Genomic DNA, 25638 nt, shown 5'->3' on the forward strand with positions numbered 1-25638 from the left:
AATTCTCACTGTTTCCCTTTTCCATTCCTGTCTCCACCCAGCCATCCGTTTCTCTCTGCAGCCTCTGCTGGATTTTTCCATGATCTGCTTTGTCTGTTGGTAGGGTGGTTAGGAAGGCTGCACCCCCAATAACTGGGTTGCCCCCATGCTCCCCCTTCCCAGCCCCAAGCAGGCCCTTTGATCCCTCTGTTCCACTGAGCACAACTGTGGTCCCTTCATCAAATGAGCACAGACTGAGACCTGCAGCAGCTCTGCCTGCAAGTCAGTCGCCATGGCAACCAGCATTCCCTCGTTCCACTGTGAAAAGAAAATGGCTGTTCTGGGCAAGGGCTCTGAGGCTCTATACCTAGCCTGTTTTGTGCAGGCCCCTCCTTCCTATCGGCTTTGAGAAGCTACATGCATTGAACCAAACATCCGTTAGCCTTTAGCTTTCAGATTTACTTCACCTTAGAAGAGCAGAGGCAGAAGGAAGTTGAATCCAAATGAATAAAAGCTGTTTTTTCTACCCTAAAACTGTATTTTTATGAGAAACAGTTATCTACTCCAAGCAGATAAATGAGGAACTGAATGAATACAGGAATCTGTGAATCTGGTGCAATGTGTTTTGTCTTATCGGTGGAATGGAATTACAGAGCATGTGGATATTCAAATAAAAATGCAGTGCAAGTAGCCAAGGGACACAGGGAGTTCCTCAGGGCATGGACTACAGCATTTCAGAAGAGTCTGACTAATTGGGATGAGGATGTTTGATGCTGTCTCCCATTATAGAAAGAGGTGTGTTGGTCCTAAGTCAGGAGATGAGGTGAGCATTGAGCATTTGGCATCCCCTTCTTCAAAATCAGTTTGCATCTTCATATTGAGTCCTTCTCCGTCCTTATTAAGCATGGTGGCTTGAGGGAATTGCCAGGAGACCCCTGTGCAGGGTTCTGGAGTGGCAGGCTTCCCTCTTAACATAGCCATGGGCACACTTCAGGTTGATATCCAAATGTAACTGGTTGGGCTGCTATCTCCGTGAATCCCAGAAGTGTGACTGCTTCGGGCAGGACCTTCTCAACGGGTCAGAAACATTTAGGGCAGAGGTCACCCCAGATCTTCCAGGGGCCCTCGCATTATCTGATAGGGGGGTGGCAGTTCCACAAGGAATAGTCTGCACCTTGTCCACTCTGGCTTTGGCTTGCACAACCGTGGGTACTTTGGTGGTGACAAGTTCTCAAAATCCAAACAACCTCCTCCCTTCCCTCCGCTTTTGAATGAAAGCTGTGGGTTTCATTCTCAAAACTTCGAACGTGTCTTTACACTGGACATTGTCTTTTCCAGTTTCTCTGCAGGTGGATATTGTTCCCAGCCAAGGGGAGATCAGCGTTGGAGAGTCCAAATTCTTCTTATGCCAAGGCGAGTTCCCCGGGTCCCACTGCGTTTCAGGAAACCCACCCAGCGGAGCAGAAGCCAGTGGGGCTGTGTGTGCGGGCCGATCACACGGCACCTGGGATTCTTGCGGTTGCCCAACCTCAGGGTCAATAGCGTGACCTGAGACCAGGGAATCTCCCAGGCCCTCTTCCTTCTCCCCTCACAGGCTGCCCCAACACAGTGAAGTCTATCATCTGGACTTCCGCTGGGGGATGGAGGAGCTCTAGGGACTTTCTTAGGCAAGTCAGCAAAACTCCAAGAAAAGTGAATCGCCCCCAGATTCCCCACTCTGTGTGCATCCAGAGTTCTGTAAATGACGATGGAGAGCAGTGCTGGTTCAGAAATAATACATCAGTGGGTCCACGTGAGGCTTATTTCTTAGAGTCCCCCGGAGCAGGAAAGTTCAAGAAGGTCTAAAACTTGCCTGCAAGAAAATTGAGTGCTGATATCTCTTTTGCTGGTATCCTGGGCTTTCAGGGTCTGTTGTGAATACCAATATTCTGTCCCATTGCCCCTCTCCCCCAGCCCCACAGCTCCGGGATTTGTCGGACCTAGTGTCCTTGTTTTTTGTTTAGAAAATATGCCCCATTTCCACATCTCGGGTAATTATCAGGAAATGTCCTGTGGAGGAAAAGGCTTCAAATTAGACTTTGGATTCCCTGTATGTGACGTGACTGGGGTTTGGAACATGGAAGAACCAGGAAAGAGCTGAGCTAGGTGTAAACTGTGACATTTAGCAAGCCGCTTTTGGCAAGGAGGGGCCTTTAAACGCTATTATGATTTGCGTTGGATGAGGTGGCTTGTGGTCGCTGGATGTGTTCCCTCCAGCTCTGCCTTCATTACCACAGTTTAAATGATCTGGAGATGCAGCCGTGGAGCCCACAGCACATCTTGCAAATAGCGATATTTATGAAAGCATGATGGGCCCTGAAAGGAAGACTGCTTCATTTCCATACTAAGCATCTGTGCAGGGCTGGGTGGTGTGGGCCAGGGAAGGGCGCCGTGCAGAGAGGCAGGGCAAAGCCACGTCCGCCGGATCCAAGAGCCCTGCAGCCTGTTCTAGCTCAGTGTCTGGGACAGCTAAGCAGCAGCATCTGCCCGTCCTAGGTGCCCGGGGAAAGGATGCATCTCCTTTACGGCATTTAAGGAGACGAATTTGTCTGTCTGAGGCAGGGGGTGCTGAAATGACAGTCATGCCAGTGTGTGCGGGCAGATGCTAGAATAAAAGTGGGTGGAATCCACACTCCTAGACTAGCCGGTGTCTCATCTTCTGCTCAGGAGACCATAATCTAAGCCCTCAAAAACGAGCTGCTCAGTTGGCTCAGATCAGCGAGGACCTGGAGCACAGGTCCTAGATACACTAACTCCTTTGTCCCTCGGGCTGTGAGACTGTAAACTCCTAGCTTGGTGCCTGGCTTCAACAAACATATCTTCTCTTCCCTCATTAAGGATAGAACCACTATTAGAAATGCCAAGACAAGTGGGCCTTGAGTTCTCTCCTAGTACTCTAAGTGGTGTTATACATATAACAATTAAACACAGAAGCCACAATAGGGGCTGCGTCACGTTCTAGTGCAAATGGTCATCCCTCTCTGATCATCAAGTCTGATGATCTCTTGTTCAGTAGCTCTTCCTGAGTAGTCACTGACAACCTGGAGGGGACTTTGTCTTTTTCAACTTCAGTTCTTTGAAAACAATCTCTTCCTCTTTAGTGGCAGGAGATGCCAAAGATAAAGACATCTCCTGGTTCTCCCCCAATGGAGAAAAGCTCACCCCGAACCAGCAGCGGATCTCAGTGGTGTGGAACGATGACTCTTCTTCTACTCTCACCATCTACAATGCCAACATTGACGACGCCGGCATTTACAAGTGTGTGGTCACTGGCGAGGATGGCAGTGAGTCAGAGGCCACAGTCAACGTGAAGATCTTCCGTAAGAGCCTTCTCCTTCTCCGTTTTCTGTCCTCTCCTTTGGCCAGGAAGACATACAGGTGGCAGACAGAGTGGGATGGCAGTAGAGGACAGGCTGAGGGCTTGACAGGGCCCCTTTTCTCCTTTCCTCTCCCTAAGTCTTTTCCGAATTGAGCTGAGAGCTTCAGTATATTCTTAAATGATCCTTGTCCATCTCAGAACTCACAACCCCAGTTCATGCTGGTCAGAGCTACCTCCCCACTGGCCACCAATCTGTAAGTTGAAATTACATAGCTCCCACAGGGCTATTGTGGGTTCCCCTATCCCTTCCCTGAGTGTTGACTGACTGTGACACAATTCAGCTTTTCCCTTACTATTTCACTCTCCCCTGCTGGTAATGGAGCCCAAAGGCTCAGTTGAGTGAGGGATTATTATCTGAACACTGTGCCACTCAGAGCAGGCAGTTCCCATTGCCACTGAAACCCAGTCTGGAGGTGGCATCTCATTACCTCGTTATCTTGCATCTGTCTCATTGGCCAATGTAATGGTGGATGACAGCTAATGGAACAGTATTGATTGCCACAGTATTTGTTGCCATTAAGCCTGCTTTACTTCTGTTCTGTTCTTCAAAATTCTCTCTGCTGTAGGAAAGTTGGGGTTGGGGTACCAGACAGAGTGGGAGACAAGAAAGGACTGATGACTCCTATATTCATTGTAGAATAGGTGTTCTACCAATTCATCCCACCTGTGTGTTGGATTTCACTGGCACCATCCCACACAGCAAGGGACCCTTGGTAAAGACACTCCTTTCCCTTCATAGACCCTTTTCTGCACAAAGTGTGATAAATTTAGCAGTCAGTGAATAGACATTGATTGCCAAACATTAACAACATATTTTCTTACTTGTGCCAGCTGCTCCGCCTGGCATCTTTGGCCAAGTACTGGGTGGGACCCCCTTTTGTACCACTGTATATATGGATTGAATTGCCCTCAACTCAAATCCAGGCAGCATGGCTCCAGTGAAAAGGGATCTTTGTAGGAGAACCAGCTGTTTTCCCTCACTTTTCTCTTGCTCATTTTCCAGAGAAGCTCATGTTCAAGAATGCACCAACCCCGCAGGAGTTCAGGGAGGGGGAAGATGCCGTAATCGTGTGTGATGTGGTCAGCTCCCTCCCACCAACCATCATCTGGAAACACAAAGGCCGAGATGTCATCCTGAAAAAAGACGGTGAGACCCGAATTCCCCGGCAGCTGCCTTTTCCCCTGGGCCACCAGGTCCCCTAGGGTTTCCACCTCTGCCAGCCTCTCAGGCATCTTATCCAAACTCAGGTTCCAGTGTCCCAGAACCACATGCAATTCCCAGGTCCTGAATGGGTGTATGTCTATGACTTGTATATTCAGTCGCTTGACTTTCTCTCGAAAGAAAAAGACAGATTTCCAATAGACTTTTGCTCTTGGCTCTGTGTGAGAGCCAGGGACACATTTTCTATTTCAGCTTAAATCCCCACCCTGTAAGACTGAAGCTAGGAAAAAGGAAGGGCTCAGCCACCTGCCTGCAGATTCCAGAGTTGTCTGACTGATCCTTGGATGAACCTGCCTCTTGTCTCTTCTAGTCCGATTCATAGTCCTGTCCAACAACTACCTGCAGATCCGGGGCATCAAGAAAACAGATGAAGGCACTTACCGCTGTGAGGGCAGGATCCTGGCACGGGGGGAGATCAACTTCAAGGACATTCAGGTCATTGTGAATGGTGAGGCGATTCGTTCTTCCTGCTCTCTCTGTTGCTACAACTTGGTTCCCCAAAAACATTCTCTGTAATTTTCTCTTTGCTCTATAGAATAGATCCTGTCCTGACTCACTCATCCATCTCAGCTGAATCCCCAAGACCCTCTGTGGGCTCTGGCTTGTTTGTTTTAAATATAGTTGCATTTTGGGTCTCCCTCAACTCTGGGGACTTTTAACGCAGTTCTTGAATGTCCTTCATTGTCTTGCAGCACTAGAAACTGTCCCCGTGCTTACCGATAAATTCTTATTCATCCTTCATTGTCCTTGATGTTACTGTAATTGTGAAGTTAGTCCCCTGGTTCAATGTTCAAAGAAAATATTATAATCAATTCAGGCCTCAGAATAGTCAGAATCATGGTCCATGGGCTTATTAATCTTAATTTGCAGTGTCAAATAAACACACTCGTGGAATCGATCTGACATTTACAAGCTGTTTACAGGAAATTATAATGTCAGTACTAAGAAAATAAGTAAATCATGGTTGAATTGTTTGGCAATTGATACATATTTTTTGCCAAACTCTCCCCCTCTCATTCCTTTGGTAAAAACATTTTGTGCACAGGACTGTTTGTGACAGTTCCAGAGAAATGTCACTCTTTGGTGAGCTAGTACATTTCAAATTGGTATTAACCATTTAACCACCGTGAGTGGGAGTTTTCAACTTTTTACAGTATCAAGAGCCCCTTTGAACGTCAACTTCCACCAACTATGGTAGTTGTAAGTTTAGTATGCGTTCATTGAGAAGATATACAATGATAAATAGCTACTATAAATTGAATACCATTTTAGAATGAATAAAATGTATTAATATAGCTTCAAAGCTGTGCTATTGAAAAACATTATTGTTATATATTGTTATACATATAACAATGTTATGTATTGTTGAAAAACACTAATGCATGTTTGTGTGTGAATTATTTAGTCAGTGTACAGTAATTATTTAGTATACACCTCCATTTAGATCCCTTACACTAACTCTGCAGTTGCTCAGGACTTTTGACTCCCAGACCGTGACCCTCTGACCTGGGGTCCTCTAGAAGTGCCTGTTCTCCAGGCCACTAGGTTCTTTCAAGTTTTCACAACCACCCCTGACTGTCCTTCTTTCCCTCAGTGCCACCCACCGTCCAGGCCAGGCAGAGCATAGTGAATGCCACCGCCAACCTTGGCCAGTCCGTCACCCTGGTATGCGATGCTGAAGGCTTCCCAGAGCCCACCATGAGCTGGACAAAGTAAGAAACTGCTCCTGCCTTTTGTCACTAACTAGCAGAGAAGGGGACATCATCGGGCCTGCTCCATGTTGGCATTTCAATTTCAATGGAAAGGGTATGCCCTGCTGGGGAATATCAACTCTGGTGCACAATGGATTCTTTTCTGAGGTTCTCTTGCCTTGTGCATTGAATTCCTTCATTTTCAGTTTGTGGGGCAGAACCAAGGTCGTGGCAGCGGAGGCCCTCTTTGGAAGTTTTGTGGGTGTGGTTTAGAGCCTGTGGACAGAGTCAGAGGTTCGGGTAGAGGAATCAGAGGTCTTCTGTATGTGGAAGCACAGCTTGGCTCTTCACTTTCTATGAAGACTGAGGCTTTCCCATGGGCTCAGTCTGCATTTTACAGAAACAAATTAAAAATAAACATCTTACCTCTGTGGTCAAAATCATGGTGCTTTGCATTTCTGCACCCTGTAGGGATGGAGAACAGATAGAGAATGAGGAGGACGAGAAGTACCTATTCAGCGACGACAGTTCGGAGCTGACCATCAGGAGGGTGGATAAGAATGACGAGGCGGAGTACATCTGCATTGCCGAGAACAAGGCTGGAGAGCAGGATGCGTCCATCCACCTCAAAGTCTTTGGTGAGGACACTGGGGGTCAAGGTCTCTGTTCTGCCACAATTCCTCTTACCCTACACACTCGTTCCAACAGCAGGGCCCTGTCTGCTCTGCCTCGGAATCTATCCCAAATGCAACCACTTCTTACCGTCTTCACCACCCAAGGCCTAGTCTGAGCCATCTTCCTCCTCTCCTGGTCAACGAGACGGCCTCCTAGCCGATCACTCTGCCTCCTCATTGGTCCGCTTTAGCCTCTGCTACTTACAGTAGCCAGAATGACCTAAATCACTCCTCTTTTAAATGGCTTCCTATTGCAACCAGAATAAAATCCAGACTCCCTACCATGGCCCACAAGACCAAACCTGAGCTAGCACCTGCCTTCCTTTACAACCTCATTTTTCCTCCACGTTCAAAGCTCGCCAACCCCTCAGACCTTCTTTCTGTCCCTCACACATTCCAAGCTTGTTCCCTATCTCAAGGACGTTGTACTTACTGTTTCCTCTGCTTAGAATATTATTCCCCCAGATCCACTCCGAGCTGCCTTCTCATCCATCATTCAGATCTCAACGCAACTCGCCTTCTCAATGAATCCTTCCTTCACTGCCTGGCTAATGCAGCTCCCTTATCACCACTACCACCCCCATCCACCTCCACTAATCTCTTGCATTCATCTTACTGCATCTTCTTCATTGCACTCATCAGGAGCTGCACCGATCTCATTTACACATTGGTTTGGGGGTTGTTTGCCTTTCTCCTTCACTAAGTATGTAAACTCCAAGATGGCAGAGTACTGGCCGAGTGATACATTGTTTTATCTCTGGCTCTTTAAACAACACCAGACTCATAATAGGCCCTTGGTAAATATTAGTGACACACTGGCTGGCTGCCTCTGTCTCCCATTGCTTCTTTCCCTGGCTTGCATGAAACAGTGATATAGAGGTCCTGAAAAGAGCCCCCACATCTCTACTCACTTCATCTTGATAAACTCAGTTAACTTCCATTCATTTAGAACTGAAATGCATTTTGATCTGACCTTGGAAAAAGAAGTTATGGTGGAGAAATGTTTAACCTAGTGGATTTCAACTCTCTCTGCTCATTTTAAAAAACACAGATAAGCTGGTACACCGTTGACAGGGCTACTAGAGGACAGAGGCCGGAGGGGCAGCTGTGGTGCGTGCAGCTCTCAGGTGGTTACAGTGGGCCTGGGGAACCTGCTCGGGACCTGCTTGTTGAGCCTGATCAGGAGAAGTGATCTATGTTTGTAAACACAGACCTTTGAAAAGCAAGCTTTTGTGTGCAATTGGACCTGCTAATCACAGACAGATCCTATTTATTCATTAATGACCATTGGATTTAGAAACAGGTTATCAGTTTGGTTCAAATTAATTGTATATACTTGAGAGTGAAAGCTAACCTTCTTGGGAAATATTCTTGACAGTCTTTTCTCTAATTCAGACTGGTCTTCCCCAATCTCTCTGATTTTAAGTTTTTCCATATTATAGAGAAAGACAGATGCGTTTGTTAATGTATTCCTTCATTTAACAAATATTTCTCGAGCACCATTGTTGCTGGACCAAGGGGCTACAGAGATGAGTAGGAGATGGTCCATTGACCCTAAGAAGCACAAAGAGGGAGATAAACATATAAGCATATGAGTTATAATAGATAGTGTCAAGTCAGCAATGTTTGAGTGCCTGCTATGGGCTCAGCCATTGTCAAGGTTACAAAGATGAATAACTTGTACTCTCTTCTCATCAGTGGGTTCACAGGCTAATGTAGATGACCAACACTGAAATGTTTAATGACAACCCATTATAATAACTTCATAATAGCAGTATGCACAGTGCTTTATAGGAAAAGAAGACCTCTGGTCCTGTGGCTCAGAAGTTAGATAAGTGTTCACAAACCATGTGCTATTTCACAAGTAGGAGTTTCCCAGATGGAGAAGGGTGGGTGAGCATTTCAGGCCGCACATGCACAGGGACAGACACAGGAAGAGCCCATGTTGTGCTAAATGTGAGCTCCTTGTGGACGGGGACTTGTGTCTGTTCTACTCACACATGTCCCCCCAGCTCCTACAGCAGCACCTGGCATATCATAGGCACTAGTATTTGAATAAATGAGTGAATAGCAGTTAGTTTTATGGGAATGAAGCATAGGTATATGGCAGGGAGACGAGCCTAGAAATGTGTAATCATTGCTTGTCTCAGGAAATTCTTTTAGATATTAGCTCCATAAAGTAATAATAATGATGGCCAGCCTGAAGTGAGTGCTTAAAATGTGCCAAGCACTGTGTGAAATGATATCTATCAGTTAGCTCTTTTAATTCTCAGCACAACCCTATGAGGTAGATTTCATTATCCTTATTTTATAAATGAGGAAAATGGGCACAGAGTTGAGTGCCCCACCCAAGGAGCCAGGATTCAAACCCAGGCTGTTGGCTTTTAAGTCTATTCCCTGAGCTAGCAATGGTAGTTACTACTCCATGAAACCCAATTGAACACATCCTATATCTGAATTACATATGGAGTGACTAGTAATACTCTGAAATTTGTGTGCTCGACCTTTAGCACCATGGATGACTTGGTTCCTCTGTGGAAGTACACTCAGTTCTAACTTAGCTGGTCAAAAACAGATCTCGGCTTCTCTTCCAAGCCTCTCTAGTGGTGATGGCTGCCCCAGGCAGGAGGTGTGGATAGTGAGTCAGGAGACGTGTGGGGCTATGCTAAAGTGAAGAGAATGGGTGAGGTCCAGGGGAGGAGGTGACAAGGCAGGGAAAGCAGGATGCAGGAATGGTGGCAAGGATTTGTCTTCTGACCTCCTCCCTTGCATGTATCCACTCCTGCATCACACACACACACACACTCACACTCTATTACCATAGTTTCTTTCCCAAGACTGCCACTGAGAGACTGTACGTTAGACAGCCAGGAGAGAAAAGAGGAGGGGTGGGCAGACTCCTGCAGAGACAGGTAAGAAAATCCTAGACTCACAGGGACCATGTCTAATCCAGCCCCCATCCAGAGTGAGAATCTTCCTCTGTAGCATCCCGAGGAGAGTTCACACAGCCTCCTCGAAGTAGCCTGGCACCCCATATACGGTCTCCTTCCCCTCTCCATTTCACCTTCTTGACCTCTTTTCTCTCCTCCTCTTTCTGGCCTGCCTCCCCCATTGGTTTAAGACATGGATATGAGGGCCAGAGAACCAGGTGAGGAGGGGCTTGCTAGTTAAGGCTTCATCTTTCTTCCGCCCTTTCTCTCCCTCTCCTTCCCCTTCTGACTTGCCACTAGACACCAGCACTAGGGTGAGAAATGGGGCAGGTTCCCCAGCAGCGGTAGAGTCTGTAGCAGAGAGGTATAGGGGGAAAGAAACCTGTAGCTTAGATAGTGAGGAAGCGCTCCAAACTCCTGTGGCTTCAAGAAGGGATGGCAGGGGGCCGGCCCCGTGGCCAAGTGGTTGAGTTCGCATCCTCCTCTTCTGCAGCCCACGGTTTCGCTGGTTTGGATCCTGGGTGCAGACGTGGCACCGCTAGTCAGGCCACGCTGAGGTGGCACCCCACATGCCACAGCTAGAAGGACCCACAACTAAAATATACAATTATATACTTGGGGGACTTGGGGAGAAAAAGCAGGAAAAAAAAAAGAAAGAAGAGTGGCCACAGTTGTTAGCTCAGGTGCCAATCTTTGGGGGAAAAAAAGGGAGATGGCAATTAGTAAGAAAGGGACATATCTAAATTAGAGACTGCTATAGTTGTACCTAACTGACATCATTTTTTCCTAAGAAAGGGACACATTCTAGCATGCATTGCCCTAGTTATCTGCTAGAATCTCTTTTGACTAAGTACTTGCATCCTGTCTTCCTTTAAATTTGGGAATGAATTTCCGTTGCTCCCCATGGGCCCTTCTGAAGAAGTATTTTTGTCTCCACAGACACTTATTATGCTCTATAATGCTCGTGAGGTCTCATGCTGCTGTGGGCTGAGGCAAGTTCACCAATGGGCAGAAGCTTTGTTTAGCTGACCCTTAGGACCACAGCAGCCCTTGCGAGTTACAGCAGAGGACAAATGGGGGCCTGAAGGAAGGTGCACCTGGTCGTGTCCAACCTCTCAGTCCAGGGAAGCAGGGCTCCAGAGCCCTCCTTGGGCCAGGGTTGCAGGAGCCTGGATTGGGGTGAGAGTAGACAAGGCTGGCCGTAAGTGGCGGGGTGCAGCACCATGGACGTGCCAAAGAGGAGAACAGGCGTGCTTGGAAAACTCACTAGGATGGCTGTGCTCACAGGGTAGTACATAGGGAGAGACACGATGGAGCAATCTGAGACATTAAGTCCCATAGTGGCAGTGGAGACTAGAACAGGGATCCAAAGTCAGGGGCCCACAACACAGGCTAATTAAGATGGTGCAAGTACCATCTGCAGATAAAACCTGGACAGCTTCCTCTACATGCTGGTTTGCAGAGGGAAGTGACCTTGCATCTGTCCCTGTTTGTCCCATGATGCCCATTGTCCCAGGGTAATTATTCAGAGCATCCCTTTTCACTCTCAAGAGTGCCCTGATTTGGACCATAAATTATATCGCTATCCAATTTCCAAGGCCGTCCTCTAAGCCTTCAGTTAGTTCTGACAATAGCCTTGCTTCTGGAGTGCAGAGAGGTTAAGTCATCAGTGAGAAGCCTGCCTTCCTTCCACAGCCTTCTGGAGACCATACAAAATTAGCCATTGTTAATAATGTTTTTAATAAGAATATAGTTTGCCTTTTTCTAAAGGCTTGCACAATGCACCCTTTGTCACCATCTGGGAAATGGAGCCACCAAGACCAAATATTAACAGATGTTAACTGTCCCTTGTCTGTCTTCTGTTAACCTCTCACTGCAGGGACACAGTGCTGTGGGTCAGGAGAAGGTCAGTGCTCACTGTCTAGGTTAGAACGTCTGACTAAGTTTCAGGAGGCCAGAAATTCAGCCTTCCTATGACTGCCTCCAGACCCCAAGACAGCTGTTCAGTTTAGTGAATTCAGTTGTTTGGCTGATTTTTTTTTTTCTACTTTTCAATCTATGATTTTAACAGTATAGAAATTCAACTTTTATTTTACCTCTCTAAAACGTCCCGTTCAAGAGCACTTCCTCCATCCAATGGGAGCTGTGACCTCCTCCTGTTTATCAAGAGAGGAACAAAGCCTTCCAATGGGAAAACCTCACGCATGCGGACTCCGTCAATTCAAATTCATGATCGTGTGGCCAGAGTGGATTGAGATGTGCCCGTGTGCTAGCTGCCAAAAAAAGGATTTGCTCAGCAGGCTGTTAGGACAGATTAACTTTAGGAGAATCTTTGAACTATTTGGGTAATTTTATATAGAAGCAGATACTTGCTACAGAAAGTGCACAGCCCTATCATTGTTTTCTGTTTATTAAAGAATCAAGGGCCCCAACTTGGAGGATGTCTACAGTCAGTAGATTATGAGCCCACTGGGCATTACTGTATGACTTTGAATACAAAAGAAATGCAATTCTTTCAAAAATTATCTATAATTCTGATTTGTTTATTTTTTTGTTTGTTTATCTAGCCTGACCTTTTTCTCTATTAGTGAAATAAGTTACATTTGTGCAGCATTATCTTTTCTCTTCTCTGGAAGGTTTGGCAATTTCAGAGTATAATTGTTTTAAATTGGGAAAATTCAATTTTCTCTAATGTTTTAACGTTTAACTCAGCTTTTGAACGCTCGTGTTTTCTTACATTACCTAAAACATTTGGAAAATGAACTCATCTCCACTCATCCCTTCCCGGTCCCAGCCCACCCCAAGCCCCCAGCGAGTTACTCACCGCATTTCCTTACTTGAGTTCATGCTAACACAACTCTTCTAGTCATTAAGAATCTCAGAATCATCTGCACCCCTTCTCATTCCTTCTTTTGATTCTTGCCATCCCTACTCGCCCTCCGTTCACTTGCCACATCCTATAAAACCTTCCTTTAGCTTCTCTCTCTCAGCTGCCCTTTCCTTTCTGTTCGCCCCACCCCCGACCACCTCATTCAGGACTGTATCACACCACATCTGGGACATTGCCAGAGCTTCCAAATTCGTTTTCCCACCTCAAGGTTTTCTCCATGCTTCGTCATCTTGAATTTTTCCCGAATTAACCTTCTTGAAATACAAATGATCGTTTCATTCCTCTGATCCAGCGCGGTCGGTGGGGCTCCACCAGCCACAGTATAGAATTGAAGCAAGCGCTTTAACCAGGCGGTCAGGGCTCTCTGTGCCTGGTCCAGCATTGTTTCCCTCTGCTCTGATGCACAAACACGCAACTTGTGCCACGCTGCTCTCTCCCCAACCCTCTCCTCACATGTTCTTGCTTCTTTGCTTTTATTCAAAAGTTTCTGCACTTGGAATAACTCCATCTCCAACCTAAAGTTCCTCCTACCGAAAACCTCATGGCCCAGCCCAAAAGCTGTCTCCTCATGAAGACTCCAGCCAGAGGAGTGCTCGTCCTCTGCTCGGTGCCTCCTGCATCCACTGCCCTTAGCACTTTTATTATATAGGATGTTGTTTTTATTACCATCACTTAGATGTTTTCATATGCCTGCTCCATTGTAAGCTCCTTGGGGTTCAGCTCTTTATCTCATACAACACCTAGAATAGGCCTTATACTTACTTAGTAAGTAGATAACCTTTGTTAAATGGGTGCATGTTATAATATAAACCAAGAAAGCTAAAAAAAATCAGATAAACTCATAGAAATATTTTGCCTTTTCAGCAAAACCCAAAATCACGTATGTAGAGAACCAGACAGCTATGGAACTGGAGGAACAAGTCACTCTTACCTGTGAAGCCTCGGGAGACCCCATTCCCTCTATCACCTGGAGAACTTCCACCCGAAACATCAGCAGCGCAGAAAAGGTATAATGTCGCCCAAGAGTTTCAGGGCTATGGAACGCAGACTCAAAGCGGATTGAGTCTGTATCATGCCCGGTTCTCTTTGGTGAGCCAGAACATGGGATGTGGTCACCATAGGCCACAGCCTGGTCCTATGGCCTCTCTCCCCTAGCCTTCCTGGATGTAGCCTGGTCAGCATCCCCTGGCAATGGAAGGGGCACAATTCCTTGCATAGATTTGCAGGGGTGTGATGTTAATGGGCATGGTCAAGTTAGACGTTCTGGGGAGGAAGGAGATGGTGATTTTCAAACCCAGGGTTATGAAGCTGTGAGGAACAAGGGAGAAGCCAAGATCCTGGTGCACCAGGAGATATTATCATCATCTCAGGAGCACCCAAGAAAGTGTCTCCCGGAAATAGTAGGGATCAGAACGACCCTATTAATTCTTTTCCTGTGTTTTGTATACTCATGCTATACATGCACTATATGCACAAAAGCTTGGTTGCCTTTGTGTCTGCCTGTATTCTCAGTCACATTTGGGTATCATTTTGTTCTAAAGGCAAAAATAATTAGCAGTTTCGATATGATGATGATTACACTGAATTCTACAGTATGTCCACTGAGAGTTTAAGAACATTCTAGCAACCTTCCTGGCGAATTAAAATGACTGGGAAGATTTAGCTTTAAAGCACATTGATTTATAGGGCACCGGAAAGCCATCTTTATTATTGACAATATATAAAAATTGAGGTGACCCCACACCAGGCAGCCCTTTGCTCTTAAGTGGGCCAAAAGCAGGAGGAGGAAGCAGTTTGGTTTTAAAGCAACTTAACTGGTTCTCCTGTGGCACTTCTCCAATTTCATCTCGTGTATCCTGTAGTGATGGGCCTCATTTTAGTTGGCCAAAGCTTTGTCACCTATTCAGGAGTAATGGCCTTAGCCTTAAAGAACATTTATAATGGATCGTTTATTGACCAGAATGTCAAAAATGATGGATCTTCACTCTTCTGCCTGCCTAAAGAAAATCCATAGAGAGGGTAAACTCAAATGAAGCCAAAAAGGGATAGTGTGAAATACCAGAACCCAATTTGGCATCTGCATTTGAGGAACTGATTTCTGTCCCACTAATAGGAAAGAAAAGTCACACAAAAGGAACAGAAATTGCTCTTCCAAAAAGCCCATTATTTTTTTGCAAGTTTTACCTCCTGAGTTGAATTCAACTTAATGAAAGACCAACTGAGGGACTGCTAAGTATTTTTGAAACTTGCATATGCTGTTTGATATTGTGAAAACCAACTGGATTAAGAAATGTGGTGTTGACTTGGATACTTTATCAACATTGGGATTAAACCCTCAGCTCAGATTTCAGCTCCCATTGTGTGTGCTACTTGGATTGAATGTACATTTCAGGGCTTAAACCACAGGGCTGCTGCTTGACAGATGTTTCCACATCATGCTTGAGAGTAGATTTGTCCAGAATGGCCCAGTGTATATCTATGACCTACAGCAAAGGACAGAAATAATATCTATCCCAGGTGAATGATGCTTTTAAATTCTATATCTTTTCTAGGAATAGCTCAACAACCAAGCTAGACTAGAAGGGTTATTAAGATTTGTGCCTGCCTCAGGTCCTTTAATGGGTTGGCACTTCTGGCTTGTATCTGTGAGTTCGCTTTTGCAGAATGAGATCAAATAACCAGGCACTAATACACACTCATATTTACTAAATATTGAGACCGAAGGTCTCCAGTGGAGACTGTCTCAAGCCAAGTAGGACTGACTCGCTTTTTGTATAATGCAGGTATCAGTGTAGACCATTTGTCTCAATTGGAGATACTTATTTAAGCCCAGCAACAAGGTTGTGTTGTGGTTCCTTTTACTGTGGACGGCCTTCACGTCACTTGAAGTGACGTGACTGGAACGTGAGTGAATCAATGTTAGAACAAGTCCTCCAAATCAGCCGGTGATGTGACACCAGATTAACATATTTGCCAAAATGAAACCCTGTATAGAAAAATTGCCATTTCCATGAATTAAATATTGACATCAAAGAGGCATGATGTCCATCTTATACAGTGGATAGCTAATAACTCAGAAAACAAAGGGGGCTATTCGTGGGTGGGGCGGACTCCAGATAATAAATTTCCCCTTTACTTTGTCAGCCGCGCCGCGTGTTCTCCTCCACCTGAAGTCGCATTATATAGAATTAGGGATCAGAGTCGCTGAATTGTGGCAGTGGAAGAAAACAGTTTTCTTTTTGAAATCAGGATGATACGCTAAGCAGATAAGGATAGACAGTTGTATCTATCTGCTAAGGCAAAGTGGCCTCCTGAGAATTTGATCTCATAAAATGCCAGAATCCTAGAAGGTTGGAAGGAAGGCTCCCTTTGAGATTACCTGGCCCCGTCTGTCACCCATTTCAAGCACATCAACTAGAAAGTCACTCTGCCCCTCCCTGAAGGGTGATAGTGTCAGTCCTCAGCGGGGCCTTGGCCAATGCTGACAGTCAGGGAGATCTGTTTCCCCGCCCCTTTCACTTCTCTGTCTTCCCATCTCTGCCACTCCGTCCTTTGTAGGAGAGCCACTAAATAATTTCGAATCCTACGTGATTTTCCTTTTGTCAGTCTACTCTTCTTCCCTTTCACACACCCAGTTGTTTTCCCTGTTTCTCCTATATCATGGTTCCCACACCCCTTACCTAGTTGTCCTGTACTAGATAGCTTTAGTTCACTAGTGCTGCCCTAAAATTTTGTGGTGCCCAGTGAAACTAATGCAGACTTCCCTGCGGTAATTGCTCCCTTGATCTGGACATTATCCTGCAGTTAAAGTTACATCAGCCCTTCAGCAGCTTCCTCATTCTGTGGCCTCATATTGCGCTTGTGGTCAACTAAAATGCTCAGGTCTTTTTCACATGAACTGCATTTAAGCCACATAGCCCCTATCCTATTCTTTATGCAATTGATTGCTTAACCAATCATGCAGAATTTTATATTTATTTCTGTTAAAACTTGGATTTTGTTTGTTGCAACCCAGTCTTTCTCTTTGGGGTCACACTGGAAGCATCCTGTACATTGCAAGATATTTAGCACCACTATTCTCCTTCCCCCTAAATGCCAGTAGCCACCTCTAATCATCGTGATTATAAAAAATGCCACATGGACAAATACCCCCTGGCTTGAAAGCAACTGTCTTTCCAACCAGTCAAGACTGACTTTCATCAGAACTGTCCTTAGAGGTCTGTGGGTCCAGAGCATTTCAACCTACATGCCCCCCCTATTTTATTTACGTATATTAAAAGTAATGAGGTCTAGCAGTCAGCGGTGACCCCAGCCTAAGCACAAGGCCAAAGGGCAGGCAAATTAGTAGCCTTTCCTATGCAACTGTCATCTAACGTTTATATTTGCTATTGCTTCCAAACGTATATGAACACTTATGTGAAATATCTTTGTCCAAGTCCCTGGTAAAAATGTTGACTGGGACAAAGTCAAGTACAGAGCCCTCAGAATGCCACCAAGGCTTCCCTCTGGGACACTGGCTCAGAAGACAGAGCACCTAATGCCAAATGCCCTGTCATGATTTTGATGACTTTCATGGAAGGCTCAGTGATTTCTTTAATGAAGTTAGTTACAATATAAGCTAATGAAAGCAGCTTTGTCTTGTGCTTCACTGCTTAGTTGAGTCAAGTATTAACCTTCTTAAGAAAAGAAGAGAGGGGCTGGCCTGGTGGCATAGTGGTTAAGCTCAGTGCATTCTGCTTCAGCGACATGGGTTCATGGGTTCCCGGGCACGGACCCACACCAATCATCGGTGGCCACGCTGTGGTGGCGTCCTACATACAAAATAGGGGAAGATTGGCACAGATGTTAGCTAAGAGCCGGTCTTCTTTAATCAAAAAGAGGAGGATTTGCAACAGATGTTAGCTGAGGGCGAATCTTCCTCAGAGAAAAAAAAAGAAAGAAAGAAAAGAAGGGAGAAAAGGCTTTCAATCATAGACACATATTAATGACTTTCTAATGGAATATTGATGCTCTTCTTCATTAAAAGTAAAAGAAAACAAACAAACAAAAACCAGTGCAGTGAGCCTGGATGTCACCCCCTATCTTTGATCATGTCTCTAGGTTCAGTCCAGTCCCTCGTTTGAGACTGATTTTTATCAATCTGTTAAGCGTCAGCTAGGTGAGTTGGTTTCCATCAACAACTGATAATAGCTAGGCTAAGTTTGAATCATTGAAGTCATTAGCGTAGACCATCTGTCTGAAAGTTAATGCATTTCTTAGTGGTCACTATTATGTGGACCAAAAAAAAACTGAATGTCATAATGGGTCAGTTTGATCAATGTTTATGGAGGTCATTGCAGACTTTGCAAAGATGGTTTGTGCATCCATATCATTTCACTACTCGTCTTACCCAGACTCGTTTTACATATGTCCAGGTATTTGAGTGAGCAGTGCTAAATTCCTGGGACCATTTACATACTGAGTGAGACCCCTGGATGGTGATTTGCATACTCTCTCGCTGGCAGAATGAATCTATTGTATGCTTATTTGAACATCACTGTGCCTTTGAAATGACTGGTAAAGGAAAGCACATGAAGCCTTAACGTCTAAGGAAAAGGAGAGGGGTGAAGTGTTGAGACCAAAAGAGATAGAAAAAATGAAATGCATTTCATGAGCCTTCAATCTTGAGCTGACAGAGTATCCCACAATTAAGACAGATTCTCTGGAAACTGGAGCTTTTTGTCACCTGGAAGAATTCCTCATTCAATACAAACCAGGTGCCTGCTTTTAAACGTTGGAAAAGATGCCTGCATTAGCAATCAAGGGTCTGGCTTATCCAGGATGTGGGCAAAAGTCTAACAAGGAATGCTCTAGGGTTAGTATCTAGATGCTTCCCTTTAGTTTATGTACATATTCCTGCAGACTTACGTAAGATAATAAAACATGGGGCTATAAAGAACCTGGCACTAACAATCTTTGGAGCGGTACTAATTATATCCTAATTTATTTTATACGTGTATAATTGCACGTCAGGTTGTCTTAAAGTAGGCCACACACCCTCACCAAATTGTCAGGGTCAAAGCACATCCTATCATTCCACCGAGCGCAGGCAGGAGGTCAGGCTACTAAAAACATCGTGTTACTAGCAACTACTTATTCTAAAAGCCACAAAACCATAATTATTTGGGAGAGACAGAAGAAGAATCCGATCTGAAAAACAAACAACTCCATATGATATAGCCCCTAAAACAAAATATCTTGATTCATGCAGCCCTGGCATGTGACAGACAAGCTTCTAAGTGATTTGGAACTGGGAACCACTTTGACACATTGGCCCACTGTTACTTTTGTCTGTGCATGTTCCTCTGTTCTCACTTTCTTCTTCTTTTCATCTTCATGTGACATCATCCACCATTTCCATCTTCATTTCCCACAAAAGCTACTTGCATTTAGTGGATTCTTACTAAATGTTTGCTAACTCATTTGCATTCCCGGGATTGCATTGCTGTGTCTCTGGCATTTTTTCTATCCTTTTTCCATCTGAACGTCAGGAACAATCAGGCAGCCATGCCATCTCATAAAAGAACAATGCAGGTAGGATGTTTTTGACTCCCGGTATGAAAACAGAAAAACTGTAAGCAAAATAGATTCCCCAGTGCCAGATAAATAAAAAGTCTAGATGTGGGTAGGAAAATTCCCAAACCTCTGTGTTCCTGAGTTGGCTCACTCCTTTGTGAATGCCGCATTTGATGACGAGGGTGCACGCTTGAGTCCGCATGCCGTCTGCACATCCTCTGCCTTTGAGAATGACCGGGGCCCTACCACAACACTCACAATTTGGTATCCTCAAAACTTCCTGACTCATAATCTGAAGGACTTCGTGCTTCTCATTCCTAATGTGCCTCTCTGCTCCTTTCTTTGTTCCTTTTTTTAAAATAAAAATTTGATTTTGAATAGGATGCATGCAGTTATAAAATGCATGAGCACAAAATGGCATTAGTATATTTGTGATAAGCCATCTAATAAAATCCAAAGGAGGAAACCTACTCTATAAGTATCTCTAGATTATGTGATTAGAATTAGTAGTGTCACCTAATACCACGAGGAATATTCAAGATGTTTTGGGAGAGGAGCAGTCTAATATGTCAGCTGGTATCCATACATATGTCCACCAAAGATTAGGAAAGCTTTTACCTTTAAATTGTACATCATACTGTGCATAAGGGGGGAAAAGCTGAATGTGAGCTAAGTCCTGAATTAAATTGGGTAATAAACACACCATTGAAAGTGGGCCTTGGAAAAAGTTCTGAATTAAAAAGAAGCTGCATGTGCACGGAATGCAGTGTGATACATCAATTCTCTAAAGCAACATGTTGTAAAATTTTACTGCTTTCTTGTTGTGTTTTATATCTTGTTCTCTCCAGGCTTCGTGGACTCGACCCGAGAAGCAAGAGGTATAGCTTACCTGACCACTAGCCAGTCTCTAGTTTTGAAAGCATTATAGTTTAACTCACCCTTACGCTTTAATAACCAGACATGCTAAACTAATTAGTAATTTAGTTAGAATACAGAATAGGTCAATAGTGGTAGACATTACTTAGTAATAGTGTCATTTTAGGATGAGCAAGCAAGCTGTGTTGGGAGTGGATGAACAAATCTTTATTATTTCCTAAAACTGGATCTTATTCTCTTGCTGGTGCTGGTAAAATCACATCCAGGTAATTATACTTCTAGCAATAAATTGCCCCAATTCCCAGGCCAGACATTTGGAAATGATGCAATTTTTTGACTCTCCCCTGGTTGATGTGGCTTTGGATCATAAAGTCACAGTGTTAGTGATCTAAAAACCCACTCAGACCTTTTCTTTCCAGCTCAACTCATCTTGTTGCTCGCTTATTTTATAATGATTGGCCTTGGCAAATTTTCACATCACATTTCATCTTGAAGCAATGCAGATGACATCTCTCGTTGGTTTTCCCAAATTGCTAAACATATCTATGTTACTTTTATAGAGCATTAAATTTATGAGATTAGAATGATTTGGCACAAATGGTTCTGGTTTTTTTTAAGTCAGTAGCAATTAACCTTTGAAATTTCTCAGACTGCTTTCTTCAGTTTAGGTAATGTGGGACTTAGCTTGAAAACTGAAGCTAAATATTAATCTTTAGATTTTTGTTCCTACACCAAGACCCTACTTATGATCATGCCTGCCATTTGTTACCTGATGTGTATGATTGACAGAGAGTGAAATAAAAAACAGAATGCCTTAGATGAGGTTCAAGGATCTGATCTATAAATACTTTTTAAAGAAGTGGGTTTTGTCTCTTCTCCAGATGGAACTTTGATATTATGTGATACCATAAATGCAGAATATGACAGTCCTATAGACTGTATTTTAATTAGGTAAATTTATCCTCTTAGTCTTAGAAATTATAATTCTTCAGCACACATAAGTCATGTGTTCAGGTCATGGCTATAAATATTTAACGCTGTTTAACATTTAAAAGTTGACTGCCTGTCCCCAAGCACTGACATTAGTTTCTCCACATGAAAACACTGCTGTCGTCAAATCTAGTTCATTATAAGCTCTCTTTGGGTCCTACCTTCCTCCATGTCATGGGACTGGAGTTCAGTGCACATCCTTGCTGAAATGCTTTCCTCCTAGGGCACAGGAATCGCTTACTGCCATCACAGGCTGGTGTCCTACTGCCCCAAAGTCACGGACCCACTGGGCTTGGGGGAGGGAGGGAACGAAGGTTAATTATCAGCCACCCCTGAGCAGCTACACATCTCATTCTGCTTGGCCTTGTACATCTTCCCCCTGTCATTGTGATTTAGACCTGGCTAGAGGAGAGGGTAAGATTTATTAGGAGTATTAAGGAGATGTTAAGAGAATTGTTATTATAAGCAGAAGTAATAGGTTTACTCCCAGGAAAGCAGACTCCTCACTCCATTTTCCAGAAGTATCCTTAAATCTTGAGTAGCTCACTCTGGACATAATTGACTTTCAAGTGAGTGCCACCCCTGGGGCTCAGAAGTTCCATTCCCTCCTACTTGTCTCATTCAGAGATGAAGACCATGAGTCCAGAGGAGCTCAAAAGAAGACTTGGGTTATGGCTAATTTTACTTTGTAAGCTCTGAAAAGCCTTAGTACTTCTTCTGGAAGAAAGGAGACAAAAATGTTTTGATGAGAAGAATAATCATAATTTCCTTCCATGCTATTTTGCAAAATGTGGTCTTCTTGCCATAATGATCTTTGCCTTCTTGCCCAGAGTTTATCTGCTTCCTCTGTGAGCCTGGACCATCCACATGACTTTGGGTCTAGATGGTTTGTAGGTGGCACTTGTCCTGGTGCCAGAATAAAACATTTCAGAGAGACATACTCTGGTCACACTGGAGTGTATCTGTGTCCCTCAGAGGGAGAACCAGGCATCTGGCGCATAATCCGGTCATCAGTCCTGTCATGAGCCACTGCAAAACAAGAATTCTCTACAGAGGGCTGCCTACTGGTCTGTTGGCATCATTAAATGAGAAAAATTTCCACATAGAGAAATTTAGAAAAAGAGACTAGACAGAAGAAAAAAAAAAGTGTGCTGTCAATGCAACCATTTCTTGAGCTTCTCTTCAACCATTTTCTAGATTATTCTGAGTCAAGACTGCTCATGCCCCACTTTGTTGTTATCTGTTAATGTTCTCCTCTTACCTACATGACTTTCTTCGCTTCTTTTGCTGCAATATCTCTTCCTTACAGAAATATTCTCTTGACTTCCCAAAGATTCTGGTCAGTTTTCCATGTTTGTGCGTGGTGGCCCCAGGACAAGTCCTGTCCGTGTGACAAAGAATCACAATAGTTCAGTCACTGGCTGGTGTCACTGTCAGCAGAACCTGTGTTCTCACTGAGATAACCAGAAAGGCTAGGTGTGGACTTGAATCCCCTCTGCCTTTGTCCTGCTGTGTTTTGGGCAAATAGGAGTGACAAGCAGGGCAGGTCAGCCCTTTAGAGATAATTGCAGGGATGGCTTCACGCTCTCAATGCCACTAGTTTAGACTGATGGGTAAAGATTTTGTACGGCACATGAGAATCGCCCCTGGGATGTACCAGCACAACCCTGTCAGCCCACGAGCAAAGGAGTCCCAGGCTCTAGTTTCTTTAACAAACTGGATGTCTTAAGGCTTTCTGACCGAGTCCTCCACACCTGTATGTTGTCATCTCTCATTAAGGTGTAGCATCTCCTGGGCTGCAACTTCTTGACCAATCAGCCTCACAGATTTACAGGTCAAATGGGAGCTGAGAACCACAGGCATCCAGGCATTCCTCTCAGAGAGGAGTGGCCCTCCCAGCAGCAGCAGGCAGTGATGACTGTGCTTGACCATTCTGCCTCCTTGCGAGCACTTATGTTCTAGCTTCCAGAAGTGAAATGTGATGGAGCTTAAGTGGATTAGATCTATCAAGGACAGCAAAAGGGACTTCTTGTGATAGATCTGCTGAGACTGCACTCAAGGCCAGTGGTGCCTACTTTTGGGCTTCCCATCCTGGCTGCTGTGTGACACTGCAATTATACATTTCAGACTTCCAAACCGGCAGATCAAAAGAAGCTGAAGCCGAGTGTTCTTTCACTCTTTAAAGGCCCAGCCCCATGGGATGACAGATGCCAAATGCAGAGCACTCACTTGTTCGTCTCTACAGAGTATCATATGCTAGAGATAAGAGTGTGGCCCAGCCTACCAGAAGCAAGACTCCTTCTTCGGATTACCAGCTTTCTTAAGGCTCTGAACTGGGGCCACATGCTCAGACTTTTCCTAGGCCATCAATCATTTTACTTAGAGTGTCAAGGGGGGAAACCCCTTGGAAATATTTCAGTTCCCATTGCTTAGGGATCATGTGTTTATTCCCTTCTTGTCCGATCCCTGTAATTCTAGACACTCAGGAAGCCACTCGTAGTATCAAGGGCTAGAAAATGGTGGTGACTGTGGTGTCAAGGATCCCAGATCTGCCTGTGAGTCTACACCACTGTCCCTGGAGGGCGCCTCCCAGCTCAACAGCTCCTGAACTCTCAGTTCTTGGACTTTTTTTTTGAAGGAAGCATCCAGGAAAGTGAGGCATCTGCAGAAATACACTTTTCTTATATAATTTCTTATATTTGAGTACATTCGGATTTCCCATTACATGTGCAGGCACCGTGGAACTGGCAGAGGAGCAGACTGCCGGAAGGAGAGGATGGAGGGTGCAGGTTTCCCAGAATCTCATGGGGCAAGGCTGTTGCTGCTAGAATATCTACTGCCCAGGGCTTTTGCTTCCATTTTAGACATACTAAACAAAGTCGTCTTGGGGGACCTTGGTTGTCCTTGCCCCAAACCAATCTTGGCACATAGTCTAGGCTGCTTGCCGTAAACTGAGTCCCATTTTCTGTTTTGGATACACCCAAGTTCCCATGGTGCTCTCCAGAGCCTCCCCCGCTAGTTGGTACTTAAAGTAAGACATAGACATTGGCACAGAGAGGAGAGAGGATGTGAGACTGGTCACAGACAAGAGATGGCCTGGTCTCCTAGCCCCTGCCCTGCCTCGGGCTCTGACACTCTCCCTTTCCCCCCGGCAGACTCTGGACGGGCACATGGTAGTGCGCAGCCATGCCCGCGTGTCGTCCCTGACCCTGAAGAGCATCCAGTACACAGACGCTGGAGAATACATCTGCACCGCCAGCAACACCATCGGCCAGGACTCCCAGTCCATGTACCTCGAAGTGCAATGTGAGGAATCACTGCGGAAAGATGAGGGGAAGAAGGGCCGGGCAGGGTTGGCATGAAAGGGAGGAGCAGCAGCTAGGACCTGAGCTGCACCCTGTGAGCTCTGCTCACATTCCCTGTGTTGGTTGGCCCTAGGGCATTTCAGCACTGTATCCCAGGGTCACCCCCCTCACACCATTCCCAGGCTTCCTACAAGCCTGCATGCTCTTCAGTCTTCTCATGTAGCTCACAGGCCGACCTCTATTGTGTGCCAGCGCTAGCTCTGCTTCTGTGTACACTCACCTTCCCAGTGCCAGGAGGCAGGATCTATGGGGCCCCATGATCATGGCAGTCTTCCTGATAGTCATCGCCATTCATTGCAGATGCCCCCAAGCTGCAGGGCCCCGTGGCTGTGTACACTTGGGAGGGGAACCAGGTGAACATCACCTGTGAGGTATTCGCCTACCCCAGTGCCACAATCTCATGGTTCCGAGATGGCCAACTGCTGCCAAGCTCCAACTACAGCAATATCAAGATCTACAACTCCCCCTCTGCCAGCTACCTGGAGGTGAGTCGGGGTGGGGATAGGCGCAGGGTGGAGAAGGCACAGTGTGACAATGGATAGGCTCCTGTATGCAGCTGTAATCTTCTCTGTTGCTTCTCTGGCATGTCCTGAGCAGGAGAACCATGGCTGGAGAAGAAACTGAGCCTTAGCACAGCCACCTCGCTCTTCCTGTGTCCCCATCAGGGCCTGGGAGGCAGAGTATGTCTCTCCCAACAGCCCTTTTCTGTTCTATCTGGTTTGAGGCTAGGCTAGAGCTAATGATTCATGTAATATTGGTTCTATTCTTTGCTAATTTAACCCAACAAGTAAGGATCTGAGTTGGTGGGCATTCCATGGGATACTTGTAACCCAAGAGCTCCTTCTTTCTAAAGGTGACCCCGGACTCTGAAAACGATTTTGGAAACTACAACTGTACTGCAGTGAACCGCATTGGACAGGAGTCCTTGGAATTCATCCTTGTCCAAGCAGGTGAGCGCCCCTTACAGCTGCACCACCCTTACCCTTGATGGCCCATTCTGTGTCCATTGATGATGCCAAGAGAGCAGGAAGTAGAGAGGGCCAGAGCC

The 25638-nt window shown here is 45.2% G+C and overlaps 1 protein-coding gene across 21 annotated transcripts in view; it reads left to right on the plus strand.

Annotated features, from left to right (window-relative positions):
• The window catches only part of NCAM1 (neural cell adhesion molecule 1), a 299859-nt gene that overhangs the window by 233812 nt on the left and 40409 nt on the right, over positions 1-25638 (plus strand). For 11 of the 21 annotated variants that reach the window (XM_070623099.1, XM_070623107.1, XM_070623096.1 and 8 more), the window contains exons 2-12: positions 1318-1392; positions 3120-3338; positions 4401-4544; positions 4930-5067; positions 6214-6331; positions 6782-6948; positions 13669-13811; positions 20208-20237; positions 24381-24531; positions 24891-25075; positions 25444-25540. In XM_070623099.1, the coding sequence (XP_070479200.1) occupies positions 1318-1392; positions 3120-3338; positions 4401-4544; positions 4930-5067; positions 6214-6331; positions 6782-6948; positions 13669-13811; positions 20208-20237; positions 24381-24531; positions 24891-25075; positions 25444-25540 (1467 nt within the window). The remainder of the gene's footprint in view (positions 1-1317; positions 1393-3119; positions 3339-4400; positions 4545-4929; positions 5068-6213; positions 6332-6781; positions 6949-13668; positions 13812-20207; positions 20238-24380; positions 24532-24890; positions 25076-25443; positions 25541-25638) is intronic. The other 10 variants (XM_070623103.1, XM_070623109.1, XM_070623101.1 and 7 more) reach the window with 1 other exon arrangement.

The sequence above is a fragment of the Equus przewalskii genome, chromosome 6 (assembly GCF_037783145.1).
Source record: "Equus przewalskii isolate Varuska chromosome 6, EquPr2, whole genome shotgun sequence".
NCBI lineage: Eukaryota > Metazoa > Chordata > Mammalia > Perissodactyla > Equidae > Equus > Equus przewalskii.